Raw genomic sequence first — 15,047 nt, 5'->3', positions numbered from 1 at the left:
TTCCAGCTGTGACATGCAGTACAGTTAAAAAAAAATATATATGTACAAAACAATTGAATATAAAAATGAGCCCAGGTCCCCTGACGTCACAGTGAGTGTCAGTAAAACATGACAAGAGAGAGGAAAGAAATACGGGATTTCTTACAGGAAAAGGTCCAAAGAATTCCTTCTCAGAAAAGCAAAGTGTATTTATCACATTTGGAAGCAAACATTTGTTTTGCTTTTGTTCCTTCAGTGGTCTTGGAAACAGGAGTTGTAGAAGCTGCCTGTCAGACATCTTTGAATCTGGCCAGCACCTTCCCAAGCACCAGCTCGCTGTTAGGTACCGTGCTTTTGCCTGTTAGCAGCCAGCTGCTAGCAGGGAATTGGAACCCAAGCGGTCATTTTGTTCCAAATGAAATCTGCCTTTATTGTTCTAGCTCTGTTTTTCATTTACTCTGTTAGTACCATCTGCTCTCATTTTAATTATTTTTGTTAAAGCCACCTGTTCTGGTGCTATATTAATCTTTTTAATGTATACAGGTTTCTTAGTAATAGACCTGATGCCATATAAGAGAAGCATGCCACGCTTTTTCCAAGTAATACATGTTTACATGTGGATGCGCATTTCAAGGTAGGCTGTGCTACCCAAGAAAACACGAACTGATGGAAATTCAGAAAGTTTTTCCCTCAAAATATTAGATCAAGAGATGAATTGCCCTTTCACAGGATGGTAGGGAATGGGAGAGGGAGGGCTGGGAAAATTAATTTCTTTGCAGATGTTCTTTAGTTTGGAGGTTGACTTTTTTGCCTCTTCACAGTGGGAAGGAGATGTTGCCCTTGGGGGCACAGGTATCCTGAGTTTTTCAGATAATCATCTGTTTTGTGAGCCAGCAAACCAAGTGCAGTGCTACTTCTCATCTGAGAACCAGTATTCGCAATACAGAGCATGAGATCAGACAGGGCTATCTTGCACACCAATATTTGCAGGCTTTGATGAGCAGATAGTGTTGTTGGATGGTATTTGGCAAGCCTTCTTTACCAGTATGTCCAAACATGTACGAGGGCTTCCATGCAAATGGTAGGAAGGGCAGAGTAAGTTGATGCCTCTTCCGTTCTACTTCGTATCTTCGGTGAAATTGCAGAGACAGGAATGTGACCCCATCCAGGCAGCTTCAAAAGTGATCGTGAATGCTTGATGTGCCAGCTAACGTGAGGCACAATTACGCTTGAGTTTTGTTCTTGTTGCAGATTTCCAGTTGTCATTTCTTGTCAGAGATAGGCAGTAGATATTAATGTATTGAAACCAACACGTTAACTGTAATCAATCAATGCCTTGATACGGCTGAGATATGGGAATACTCAGACTTTAGATAAAGAAATATTATTAGTTAATCAAGAAAAATATAAATGAAATAGAGGCATTCTGGGCCTCTCTTCTTTGGCACAGCAAGAAGTATTAAAGCTATAAGTGTTAAAGACTTGGAATTAAGAAAGCATATTAAAAGCTCTGCTATAAGTTTCAAATACTATGTTCTCATTTACTCAGTACATTGCAGTGCTGAGTAATGAGGGGCAATGGAGAACTGGTGTTTTGTTTGGATACAGACATCTGTAACAGGTTAAAATCTGTAGAATCTGTACTGTAAATCCTTATTTCTCAGAGTGTTTAATGGCGATGGGAATAGCGTCCTTTTCCACATCACTGCCCTATGCTTTGGTGATTCCATGAACAGTGAAGTGGAAAGAGGATATCAAGGCTGAATTAAGGGAGATGTCTCAATTGGCAGTGCATTCAGCAGAGAGGAAGGTGCTTGATCATCTTCCCTTCACGCTTCGTTGGTGTTTGGCTTTTCAGTCTGAGTCAGAATCAGAGTCCTCATCTGAAATTAATAATAAAAAAAAAACGCAACCAAACAAAAAAATCATAATAATGAAAACATAAACTGGAAGTTGCAGCAGCTTTAGCTCTTGCTGAGAGAGACCTACTGCTTCTCTGTGGGTGCCTGCTTGGAAGGATGTGGCGTATTTAGGAGGAAGCTTTTAAAATGACAGTGCTTGCTAACCTGATAGAGCCTGAAATAGTATTTCACGGGACCTGTGAAATGTTGCTGAGAGGCATTTAGACAGTGGCAACACAGATAACAGTTACAGTGAAAGAAGTCACAAAGATATTGTTAGCATGACCACCAAGAGGAAGTCTGCTTAAGATGTGCTTCCTGTACTAGAGTATTGCTCCCTGCTGTGGGTCACGGTTACGCACTGCCAGTTAAACGGATCTGAAAGCCAGAAGCTTTAGGGCATTAAGAAATCCCTATAGGCTTATAGAGATACATTTGCCCGAGCTTGAGACTGGGCTTGCAAGAAGCAAGAGATTTCTGGCCTTCGCAGTTGAGTAACAGCATGGATGTGGGTTTTTGTATTGGAGGAGCAGTGCTGCTGGGCAGAGCTCTTTCTTGGTCACATCACCAACACAAAGGTGCATGACTACCTGTTTGTAAGTTGATATGTTTCTCTATCTCCAGGCAAATGACCCAATATTTAGCCTAATTTTATACCCTAATAACCTGATTTGTTCTGAGGTAATTTCAGTTTGTGGGGAGAAAGTTCTTGTCTTTCTAAGAGTCTGTTTCCTGTGATCTGTTCATTTGTGTCTTCTTTCCTTAGTCTCTTTGGCCTAAAGCTTACAAAGCACTTAACAGTCTACTAAAATATCTGGAAATGACTGTTAGCTTTACTGTGTATCTTCTGGGATAAGTCGTAATAATAAAGAGATGATAAAGAGAAAAGAGCTTTTTAGACAACTAAACTAAGACATTTTGATGGGAGTCCCCTAAATCCAACTTCCAACTTCTACTGTAGAAGTTGGAAGTTGGATTTAGGGGACTTTCAAACGTAGATGGCACAAAACTGAGAAACTAAACTTCAAATTCTTGGCTTGCTAGTATCTTTATAAATAATTAAAATTCCAGTTCTGTTTTAAGACTGAGGAACTTCATAATTCAGCCTGCTCAAGGCATAGAAATCTCAGGTAGCCAAGAAAGGAAACTCTTTAATGAGTGCTCTTGCTCTCATATGAAGGGTGAATAGAGGAGAAAGTCTCATGCTCTGTGCTGTATGACCAAAACGGGGAATTTTACCTACCTTCTGACTTGCGCCTTTCAGGGGACTCAGAATTGCCTTGCTTGAGGAAAGTAACCAGGTCGTTAAACGTTATGTAGAAATCAATAGCATACACTATTGTGGCTATAAATCCAAATACCTAAAATAGCAAAATAATATTATCTTTAACAACAGTTTATGTCTATCAATGACAAACCAGAATAAGCTTAAGTGACAAAAGAAAATCTCTTGAGGAAAACTTGGGCTTGATTTTGGCTTGCCTCACTCTAAAAAGATGGGGATGGGAAAACCCTGTGACTGGCTGGCATCAACTAACTGAGAGCTATTTTGGGAGCCTGAGCAGTGATCCCTGCAGTTGCTCTGTCAGGTGTGTCCTTAGCCCTTCCCCGGGCTACATCCCTCTCTGTCTCTGCGCATGTCCTGAGTGTCCTGTACCAGGTACCACAGGAGAGTGTAACCTACACTGCCACCATCCCAGGGCATCTCTACCACTCACAAATCACCTCAGTTTCCCTAGAAATCTTTTTTTTTTTTTTTTTTTTTTAAACTTATTTGCGGGGAGACACATGTCTATTACAGCATGAATTGGGTTGAGATAAAATGATTCTGGAGTTATCTATTCAATGTCAAAGCAGCAGATAGGGTAAATGCTATGTTGCACTGTTCCATGTCTAAACAGAGTGACAAAAATTACAACAAGATCCTTGTTGTGAAATTGTGTATAACATGGGATTGCTTGGTAAAGATCGGTGGCTAACAGTACTGGGTATTGTTCTTCCCTGTCTTCTAATGTCTTAATGCAAATTTCATTTATGAAGCATAAATTATTGATGCCTAGAGTCAAGTTGCAGATGGAGAGGCTGTATCTTATTTCTGAACAGAAAATGCTGACAGCAAAGGCTCTTGCCTGGACAGTCTGTATCCTGGAGGGTAAAATGACGCTGCTCTTGTTTCAACTCATCCAAATAAAATAAAGCAATAGAGGCACAAGGTTGAAATTACTTTAACTTGGATCATCCTTAGAAGTTACATGTATTATTATAATTTCCCCTTCATTCAAGTAATTTTTTCTTTAAGGAACAGATAAGTTTTATGTTCATTTTACAGTTGGTAAAATTAAAAAGCAGAATACATATAGATGCCTTCCCAAAGTAGTACAATTAACATTGAGCAGCAGCGTTTGGATGAAAACAGCCGTTCGTTGATTCAAAACCTGTTTTTCTAAATAACTGGCCATTTCTTCCTTGCTTAGGGCAAATTCTTTACATAGTTAATTGAAGAAGCTTCTACTACTTGCAGTGGGGTCAAAATTTCATTGTTTCTGATGTATGTGCCTATGTAATCCACCAAAATACTTAAGTGGGAAGCTCACATCTACTTACTCCTGCTGCTTTAGATGCTCCATCATTGTATTTTGAGACAGCAGCGATTGAAATGGCGAAGTAGATAACAGCAGCAGTGACGCAGCGCAAGAAATCCTGTAAAATAAACCATCTTGCATTGTCAGATCAGTCACGTAATTTCAAAATCCAAACTCCTCTAAGAATCGCTTCAAAAATTATAAATGTTTGGTGTTAAGTCACTGGACTTGCCTGGTGCTGAAGTGTGACTACAGCACGGTATTTGCAGCAGATGAGTTGCTCATCTGGGAAAGATTATTAAATGAAAGATGACTGAAATCTTAGCATTAGCTTCTGCTCCTACACGTTGGTATAAAGCCTCCTTTTATCACATTCTGAGACCTTTCTTCAAGGGCAATCTTTCTGTGACATTTCACATGAGGCATCACAAGGACTAATGGAAGAATAATTTGAAATGCCTTAAAAAATTTCACTTGTAAGCAGAACTGCAATAGCAAGTGCTCTGCAGGGGTACCACTGCCTATGGGAAGAATGCAAGATGAAAACTGCACAAGTGTGCTTGCTTCCCTACAGAATTAGCCTTGTCTGTAGGAACTCCTCATTCAGGAAATAAACACTTGTAGTGTTAGGGCTATCATTTATACTTAGTTATGTATACCTGGGCCTCCTGCAGCTAGCCTGAAGTGAACGTACCAATTTTTATCATAGAAATATGTGCTGCTGTAGCTCTGCAGGGCAAGGACCATGCCCTCTAATACAAGCAGTGATGTGCTGGAGCAGCCATGTCTGTGAACTGTGTATTAAATGAAGAACTGTGATTGCTAGAGCATGTGTAAATCATGTGAATGGAAGAATGGTATCTTGACCTCTGTTCACAATTAGATCTTCTGCCTTTTCAGAACAGATGGATGGATAAGATACCATCTCAAGAGACAAATTCTACAAGAAACTTGATTCCTCTGGAGTCAGACTGAGGTTAGTTATCTACATTCTGTGGCTGGAGTATATTATAGTAATGGATATAATAAACATAAATGCTTTTTTGTCTTAGTTCTGGATAGTGAAATTGAGATTACCATCTGAAAAGCACACAAACTTTCATAGTCTGTCACTGCTGTTGTTTTATCCACAAAAAGGCCTTGCTAATGCTCCCTTTATAAGTTAAGAGTTCCCATTCAAATCTCACCAGGGTGAACTTGTGCTGGACTGTATCAAAAGAGAACCCAAATCGATCGGGTTAGTGTTTTTTTGTGTGTGTGTGTTTGTACTGCTAGATAAATGTTCCCTTATTAATGTATGTTTGAAGCAACAGAGACATCCAGCGGTCATTGAGCAGTAATTACTTGCAACTGCAAACCTGAAAACTCCCTAATGAGTAGCCAGTGACTGTGTGTGTGAGCCCCTGCCAAAAAGAGCTGCAGGGCATCCCCACTTAACAAATGTAGTTAGCCATTTGCATGTAAGTACGACTCTGCATCTGAACAGCACTTACTTAAGAATTTTCAAACATTTTAGTGAAGTAGGTGCATTACAATGCAGTGTGCCTCAGTTTCTGCATTTGTAAGGGTGGCAACATTGGTCAGGCTGATATTGGCTGCTTTTGAAAATTTCACTGCTAAACCATTTGCGCAGAATCAGGCATAAATTCTATGCTCTAGTAAAACTGTGCTTTGTGTCAACACCTAGAAAGTATATAGTAGATCACAGTTTAAAGAATGCTTTGGAACCTTTTGAATGAGAGGTAATATGGACATATTTCTTGTAAGATGGTAAAGTTGTTAGCAGCCAGCCTAAACTCCAGTACAGTCCCTTCTCTGATGTTCTACTGTACAATTAAATCTGTGCTTGTATTTCACATTTCACTTACCGTCAAAGGCCAGTAGAGTCCTTTAAACTTCTCATTAAGTTTAGAGGCATAGGCAAAAAAAAGAAACAACGCCAGCAGAAATTCTAGGAGTGGTGCCATCATGAAAGAGGCAGCTGAAGATGCAATATAGCAGATAAAAATGATAAATGACAGCACCTACAAGAAAAGGAAAACACTAGTTATTCGCATGGAAAAGCCTCAGGCAGCTGAGCAGCTTTGAAGTGTTACTCTGCTGGTGATGGCATATCTTGCTTCCCACTTCTCTTGCACCAAATGAATATTCTTGTTTGTTGAGGAATAACTCTAATGTCATTTATTTCAGTGTATGTAAAAGTAACTTTCCAGACAGCTTGATGCATTTGCACCTATCTGAGTCAATAATTTGCTCTGGATTGTAAGCAACTCTGATAACATAATTCTGAAAATAGAGTGGAACATTGCCAAGCAAACAGAGCTTTAAGCTTTCAACTATGACAGTTCTCATTTGAAACACAAATCTTAGTTCATATAGCCCAAAGTAACTCAGCATTTATAATCTCCTTGGAGCTGAAAGAAAGTATTCTGTTGATGGATAGAAAAGACCCGAGAATTAGTTATGTGCTTTCTGTACATCTCTGGTTCTAGTTTCCCAGTGTAAACAACTGTCTAGCTAGCATATTAAATAAAGACACTTTTTGTAAGTGCATTTATTATGTGTTAATTTACACCTGAGCTGCTGTACGCAGCCTTTCCTCTTGAAGGCAAATTTCTGCCCTGGGTGCTCAGATATGTTTTTGGTCACCATAGCAGTAGACACTGTTTAAGTACTAGACCAGCAGGATTTTCTCAACTTTAATTCTAAATTGGGAATTCATATTTTTCACTCATCTAACCCTAAAAATAGACATATTTCTCCCCTACATGGTACCTCTGAGGGCTTTGGGATCTTGGGACTTTTGGGTTCTCAAAAAGCACAAATGTTTGGACAGAGATCATCAGTGCATTTCCCTCATTAAATTTCATAACCATGGCTTTATTTGATTGTTGCTAGTGTGTGTTCCTGTGAACCACCTGTACTTAAATAAATACCTTCATTATATTTGAAAGGTAAGGCATTAATTGAGCCTATGAGAGATATGTCAAACCTCACATACATGCATCAAAAGAGCCCATTTACATATAGTGGGCAAATAAGCAGTTCAATCCTATTGAAATGATTTATTAATTTGATAAATTAACAAGCCTTTATTCTAAATTCTGTAAAAGCAGTCAGTTCTTGACCAGGACCATAGTAACGGGAGTATATTGTTTTGATCCATTAGGACTGGGTGGTAAATTTGAAAGGATGTGACATTTTCAGAAAAATACTGTATTTATCTTAAAAATGCCTCTGTGCAGTTCTTGTTTCATTAAGTTGTAGAAAGATGGTTTGATTTATTATACAGAGTTCATTTCCACACTGAGGGCTGTTGTCTGTTAATATTTATCCTATTTGTTGTTATTTCTCTTACTATTATTTGCTATTGCTTGAATAACCTCTTTGCAGGCTTTTCCAGAGTTTTCATATAGTGGGAGGGAACTTGATGTACATGTATCTTATCCTGTTATTTTATTTCTGTGAATGAAAAGTAATACATATTGTTTGAACAGAAGATGGACGTAACAGAACTTGAGAACTGATAGGAGGAGAGAGGACTTCTTCCTCCTCCTTGTCATACTGCCCATTCCTTCCCACCACCCCACCCAAGGAATGAGAACAGAAAGAACTCGACTTCAGCTTTGTGTATCTGGTTCACCCATGTTTGTGGAATGTAATTTAGACTTGGTTTCAAGTTTTCTAGGTTCAAAAAATTGCTATGTAGATAGGACATCTCTTTCATGTTTATTCTTGTGTTTAAAAAAAACTCTCCCTTTTTTTCTGGCTACAGGAAAGCGTACGACAGCCGTGATCCAGAGACAGAGAAATACTCAGGGATGAACAGCAGCAGGGAGGAGATGCATTCAGGGTAGGTCCAACCAAGGAAAACCCTTTCAACATCAAAAAGTTAGACCTGACCTACACTTTGCAGATCCTTTATGAGAGAATTAAATGCATTATATGTTAAATAATACATCATATGACAGCAGTGAGGGAAGGTAAAGAGGCAAATTTCAGATCTGTAAGTTCATGAAGCACAGCAGAGATGACTTTGATCTCGGTTCCGTTTGATACGGTAACTCCTATGCTGCCTTTAAACTGTGAAAAAGGTTTTCTGTCAGAAGCATTAATTATTAGGTAAAATGAAGGGCCTTTCTGTTCTCTTAAGATCAGCCTTATGGTAATCTGTGTAATTTGAGGATCCCATGCTCTTCCCCTCAACCCCGTGGCCCTGAGCAGGTCTTCAGCAGTATGAAGCGCTCTACAGCAGAGCCTCAGGTGCTGCAACACAGCTCAGGACACAAACCATGTTTCATGCAAGAGCACTCCAAGGGGACTTTTCCTGTTCCTCTGTGCTGGTGTGATGACAGTGTTCCTGTCTGGGTTAAAAATAAACTGCTGGACAGATGAAAGGATCAGCCTGAGCGTTCTGGCTTTCTAATCTGGTCCCATTCAAAGAAGGTGGCATCTGGCAAAGTATTAGTTGTCTATTATAAAACCTAGTCAATTGGCTAGTTACTTGCTCACACAAATGCCTTAGTTTTTGATAGAATCGGAGCAATCTCCTCCTGCCTATTCCTTAACCCTGGTGAATGGTGATCATACTCCCAGCTCAACCACCAAAACGACTGCTGGTTGGGGTCCAGCCACTCAGAGCTTTCCGTGCCTTACACTACTTGTCAGCATCCTATCGTGCTCAGGAAGGACATGTCAGGGCCGGATTAAAAAACTCTGAATTGCAAGAGTTCCCTTGATTTCAGTAGTTACTGATAACAATAGTAAAAGGGAAAGAAGCCAACACAAAGAGTGATAATTGCTCCTCTACTCATCCCTTGTTTTAGTGGTGTTCAGAGCCCGAAAAGGTCTGAGGAGTGTTTTATTACTAGCACATAAGTGAAATACCCACCCACAAAATACTGGATCAGCTTTTGAAAATGAAGGTTTGACAGACAGTATTCTTAGATGTTAGAGCCTTCAACGAGGTGAGGCTGGAAGGCACTCAGAGGGAAGCAGCAAGGCTTGGGAAGAAAAAATGAAACAAGAGGAAGGAGGTGCCTGATGGCTCTGTCAGGTGGTGGCTGCTGTGCTGCAACTTGTTCTTTGGCTTTCTTGCTTTGTTTGTCTGGTGCTTATGTCAGAGCCCTGACATGGATATTAATGCCTGATCCGCTCTGTAACTTGGGGACAGTTCTGCATAATACAAGAGCACACAAAGCTGTCAGCTTCTGACTGTTTCTCATTTCTCTTCTTGTAGAGCTCATTTCCCCTTCTGATGGGTGGAGTGCACGGACTCCCTGAGCAATATCCTAACAGTATTGTTATCTAAGACTATTTTCTCTGTTTTTTGAAACATAAAAGTGACTAGGTAACTTGTTAGCATCTGACCTTTTAATTGCAGTGCTAGTAAGTGAAGGAGTTGATACCATCTGAAAACTTGGTAACTTTAAAATATACTTCTCTTCCCCCAATAAAAACACTGATGGGCCAGTTTGTACCCAGAAATAACGAACACCTATTTATTTACTTCTCCAGATTTCAAATCTTTGAGACAAATATCTAGCAAACTGAAAGTTGCTCTAAAATATGACTACATCAAAGCAACCTTCAGAATGTAGCCTGACCTCTCTAAAGGACTGTCAAATGATCCAGTGCATGTCACGCTTGCTTCACACTTTTTTTTTAAACTGAAGTTGCACTTTTAAACATTCACTTCAGAGAGGTCATTTCTCTAACAGCTCTATATCTGCTATAAAAAAAAAAAAGAGAGGAAGTTTGTGAGGCTCAGTGCAGTTGCAAGTTTATTTCTAGCACTTTCAAACTCAGAAAGCACTGCTGCTTTGGGGGGGGGGGGGGGGGTGAAATGGGGGAGTGTTTATCAATTGCGTTAATTTGTATTTACATGGGGGTTTTCTTTTGCTCCTGGGATTACATCCTTGTGATTGATAGCAGTTAAGGAGTCTGAGTTGTTCCTGCCCTCCTGCTGAAAGGTTAATGTGATCCTTGCCACCTTTGCTGTGGAGGAATATTTGAAGGCAAAAAGCTCTTGTTCAGCAAAGGGCAGAACAAGATCCTATCATGCTCTGGCCGTGGTATGAATATAAAAAGTCTTGTCAAGAGAAGAGGCCCAGTTTTTCACTAAGCACATTTTTTTGGGGGAACGTACCCAATTAATGAAAAATATAATTAAATATTACTTTTTAAAAAAGGAACTCTTGGTATTGTATTTGATACAGTAAACTTCTTCCATGCAGTATTTACTTAATAATGTGTTTCTGGGCTTCATCAACTGGCCAGACACTATGAAGGCTATACTTTATCGCATAGCCAGCTTTCAATGTAAGGTATAAAATAAAATTACTTAGTGCGATTAAAGCAGCGTGCTCCTTAAGGGAAGACTGCTAAAGTGCTGAGGTCACAGGCAGGATGTGAAGGCGTTTGTCTCCCCTGTGCATGAAGAACAGACCCACTCCAGCCCGTGGGGGGATGACATGGATGCCAGGAAGCAGCTTACATCATTGTACACAACTCCACACGCCCTGCTGTACTTCACTTGCTGCTCTGTGTGGCCAAATGTGTGCAGCTCATTTCCCCCTCCACAGAAAAGAACAGGTTTGCTTAAATAGTTTAAAAAGTGACTAGCAGTGATGTCTTTTGGATAACTGTGTATTTTGTTATTGTTCACTAGCAGAGAGAGAGAGATCTTAGGGGTCTCTACTGTTGAGTTACTTCATGTTCCTTGTGGAGTCACCTTGGTTCTTGGTCCACCCAGAGTTAGCGGCAGGGCTCGCCTGGCTACAGACCCAGAGAAAGTCACAGGGCTTGTCTTCAGGGGCGGCTTTGCACAGAGAATCTGGAAATGTCAGTTATGAAGTGCAGTTCAGAGAAGACTGAAAAGATAAAAGAACAGAAGACAGACAGGAAAAGAAGAAAAAACAGATAAAACAATTTCTACATCCTTTGTGTTGTCACAAAGGTGACACAGGACAACCTGAGGTAGTCATATTTTTATTACACAATTTGTAATGCTATTGCATAGTGGATTCTAGGGAATGAGCATGGCTGTTCAATGGTTCCAACACGGGACAGAGGGAACTAGAAAATAGGCCTCTTATGCAGGAGGAGAGCATGGATGATGTGTTGGCCTTCAAGATGGCAACTTGAATATTAAGGAAAAATGAACAGCTTAAAATGAGTTTTGAAGTATATAGAAGATATGCTATGGAGAGAAAATAGAAAGGAAAATAAAAATAACCTTGTCAGAGAGAGTGGTGATTAGAAAGCAGTGGAGCCAGACAGAATAAACAGGATCAGGAGAGAGACAGCAAAGCTTATATACGTATTTGATGTTGCTGCTCCTTTGTAGCTGTGTAGCTATCCCAGATGGAATAAAAAATTCATAAGGTAGGAAGATCAAAAGGAAAAGGAGCAGGGGGAAAAACAACTTCCTTCTCTGAATAAAATTTGAGATGATTAAGCTTCTAGCTGTAATTAGTTTCATCACCAGCGTAACTTGTTCTAGAGGAAGTGCCAGAATGCCCAGATTTGGTAGCCCACAGAGCAGCTGACATGAAAGACTGGATGCTGACAGTGTTTGGGTGCACTTTCACTTTGTAGAAGAATGTGCGTGAATGTTATTTTAAGAATATTTTCAAAATGTTTTTTAAAAGCTGGCTCTGGCAGTTTCCTTCCCTCTGAGCTCCGCAGTCCTGCCCAGCAGGCTCACTTTTGGAGCTCCGTGCAGCTCTCCTCCAGGATGCCCCAGCGAAAGTGGTACCAGTGCTGCACGTGGCAGGCTGAGAGGCTCATTCCATTTCCTTGGCTGTGTTCTGTGAAGGCTGGGGGCTTGCTTTCTCCAAGAAAGGCCACATTGTCTTCTGTGTCTACCAAGACCTCAAATGGTGCAAATTAAGGAGTGGTTGAATGTGGCAGTTGTCTGAATTCATAAAGTCCGTCAGTCTGCTCTAATTTATGACAGCTGAACTGATCGTATGTCAGCCAGGTCTATTGGACAAAACAAGACAATTTAATGGAGTTACTGGCACCAAGTGCACTAGCAACAAGGTTGCTGGGCTGAAGGAATTTCCTGAAGCCCAATTCTGTTCCTTGCAGGCATAAAAAGAAGTACAGCCATATAGCCCAGATATATTTGCAAGTTGCTTCTTTGCTTTGGTGGTATGATACTTTACAGAATATGATGGTTTGCTTTTTTTGATGTTGAAACAAAATTTTTTGGCATTTTCAGTAGCTGAACAAAGAACCTCTGAACTACCTGCAGGGGTGCTAATATTTGCATGACCTTAATGACTGAGAAATAAAGTGCATTTCTTGTGACTTGCCAAGCTGCTGAATAATGTCAGAGAGATTCAGTAGCAATAATGAGAAACCCATTTTGTTTCTGAGTAAAAGATGCTGTTCAAAATCTGCATCCCATGAATACAATTTACATGCATTTATGCAGGACCTCACCCAACCCTAGTACTGTCAAAGAGCAGGAATCAGACGTTTAATGCAACCAATGGAAAGCTAAAGCTGAAACACAGATTTCAACTATGATAGATTTAACTTGGACTCATCTTCAAATATCTGGCACTGTATTTCTTTAATTGTATACAGACTTTTTTTTTCAGGGGTCTGCGTTGTTTTCAGGGATTTCTTCTGGCAAAGCTGATGCTACTGGAGAGAAACTACTGCTGCCTCCCCTCTGCCAAGAAACGTCATCCTAAACATGTGGGCTGGCCTGCAAGGAGCTCACAGAAAGCTTACACTGCAGCTTCGACAGATGGATCTTAGAGCTGTTTTCAGTCCGCCAAACCCTCAGGAAGCCCTAAATGGCCTTACAAAGGATAAATCCCTATTGTGTCAGGACACAGCAGTTTTTATTACTTTGGAGAGGCATAATCAGTACTTCTCTCTGTCAACAGAAGGGTAAGTCTGATCCCATGACCAGAATACTATTCCTCAAATATGTCACCCATCAGAAATGTTAAAAAGCCAGGCACCCTGAAAGTTGTCATTTGCTGGCTGTGAGGTTTTATGCGGAATTCCAGTACATGTCATAGTGCATAACAAAAATGGGTGCCAAAGAAGCAAAGTTGGTTGGGCTTTCGTATCATCTAAATGTGTTTCTTGTCAGCTGCAGATGCTGTATGAATAGGGAGCAGGGCTATGTGGAGTTTTAAGGCTTCCGAGCAGAGCTAACATTCCCCGTGACTTGCGGCTACCCAGCCCCAGGCGTGGATTCCCCACCGCAGAAAATGCCCTCACTTCCTGAACAAGCAGGCTCCTCTCAACGCCAGTCCTACAGCGCCAGGCTGCTTCCCCTCGCTGCCTGCCCCAGGACTGTGCCCACAGACCAAAGGTTCACAGGAGCCAATGGGGAAGGGCTGTCTGGCCCCTTGCCATCACCCATCACCATGGGCACTGTGCAGTGTAGGGCAGCCAGGAGCCCGCCTGTGCTGCTGGCCCTTTTCTTTCTCTTGCTTGAATTGCCTTATTTCCTCCTCTGGGTTAGTGCAGGGGATAGCCACAGACATGTTACAGATCTTAAACATACCCATCCCTGGTTTGGGTGGTCTTGGTGTTTGGCTACCTCCTGTCAAAACTGTCAATCTCCTGCTAAAATTACAGAAAACTTTGAGTTTGGAAATTGAGAAGTTTAAAGATGCTAAAAGTCATTTCAGTCACTTAACTTTCAGTTTAACTTTTGCTTTCTAAGTACCCACTACCCATGTGGCTATGTTCCCTCTTTGCCTGCCAGCTGCCAACTGTTCATCTGTCAGGCTTTCTGGTGTTTTGCTCGCTGGTGTAACACTTGAAGCCCTTGATGGGCAAAGGCCTGTAATTACGGCCAGCCCAGACCTCACTACTTGACCCTAAGGAAAACCACAGTGTAGTTCTATGGGAGCAGTTTTTCCAGAGCAAGCTTGTTCTGTGCTATTCGGTACGTTAACAGTAAATCTCTGCCTTTGGGTGAGCCCCTGTGTCCTCCTGGGTGACCAGGGACAAACGAGTGTGGGGGAGCTCAGCCCCGCAGGCTGGAGGCTGCGCTCCCCTGCAGCAGGGCACCCATCACCAATTACCGAGTTCGGTCTGCAGCAAGCACCACAGGCTGCCGTGTGCCCCGTGCTAGCACCAGCACTTACCGCCCGTACCCGGGCACCGTGCTGCTTGTGCGCACCGTGCAAAGGGGGCAGAATGAAATACAAACCGCACGGGGTGCTGCTCCGGCCCCTCTCCCGCTTCCCCAGCGGGCTCTGCCTGCACCGGGGCCGCGGCACCCGCAGGCTGCAGCCCCCCCCCCGGCCCTTGCCGCCCGCCCCCGGCCCTTACCGACTCGGCGAGCAGCAGCTGCCCCTTGCGGGAGCCGAGGAAGTCCCGCGGCGGCAGCAGGGAGCGCAGCCCCGGCGGGGCGGCGGCCTCGGCCCCCGGCTCGGGCTCCTCCATGGCTGCGGCGGCCGCGGGCTGGCGAGGAGGAGCGCGGGCGGCTCGGGCTGCTGCTTTTTTTTTTTTTTTTTTTTTTTTTTTTTTTTTTTTTTTGAAGGAGGGAAGCGGAAATCGTGACAATGCGGAAACGTGAAAAAAAAAAGTTTCAGCATCCCCA

General features: G+C 41.9%; 1 protein-coding gene across 1 annotated transcript; it reads right to left on the bottom strand.

Moving 5' to 3' along the window:
• On the bottom strand, positions 1 to 14,900 carry CMTM3 (CKLF like MARVEL transmembrane domain containing 3). The gene is made up of 5 exons (XM_084294799.1): positions 14,777 to 14,900; positions 6,331 to 6,486; positions 4,485 to 4,580; positions 3,124 to 3,241; positions 1 to 1,862 (listed from the first exon to the last, which is right to left on the bottom strand). Exons 1-5 carry the CDS (start codon positions 14,888 to 14,890, stop codon positions 1,834 to 1,836), a joined length of 513 nt encoding a protein of 170 aa, XP_084150925.1. The 5' UTR covers positions 14,891 to 14,900; the 3' UTR covers positions 1 to 1,833.
• Between the last annotated feature and the right edge of the window lie 147 nt (positions 14,901 to 15,047).

The sequence above is a fragment of the Netta rufina genome (assembly GCF_964035555.1).
Source record: "Netta rufina genome assembly, chromosome: 13".
In the NCBI taxonomy this organism is placed as follows: Eukaryota; Metazoa; Chordata; class Aves; order Anseriformes; family Anatidae; genus Netta; species Netta rufina.
This window is presented reverse-complemented; position numbering and strand designations above follow the sequence as displayed.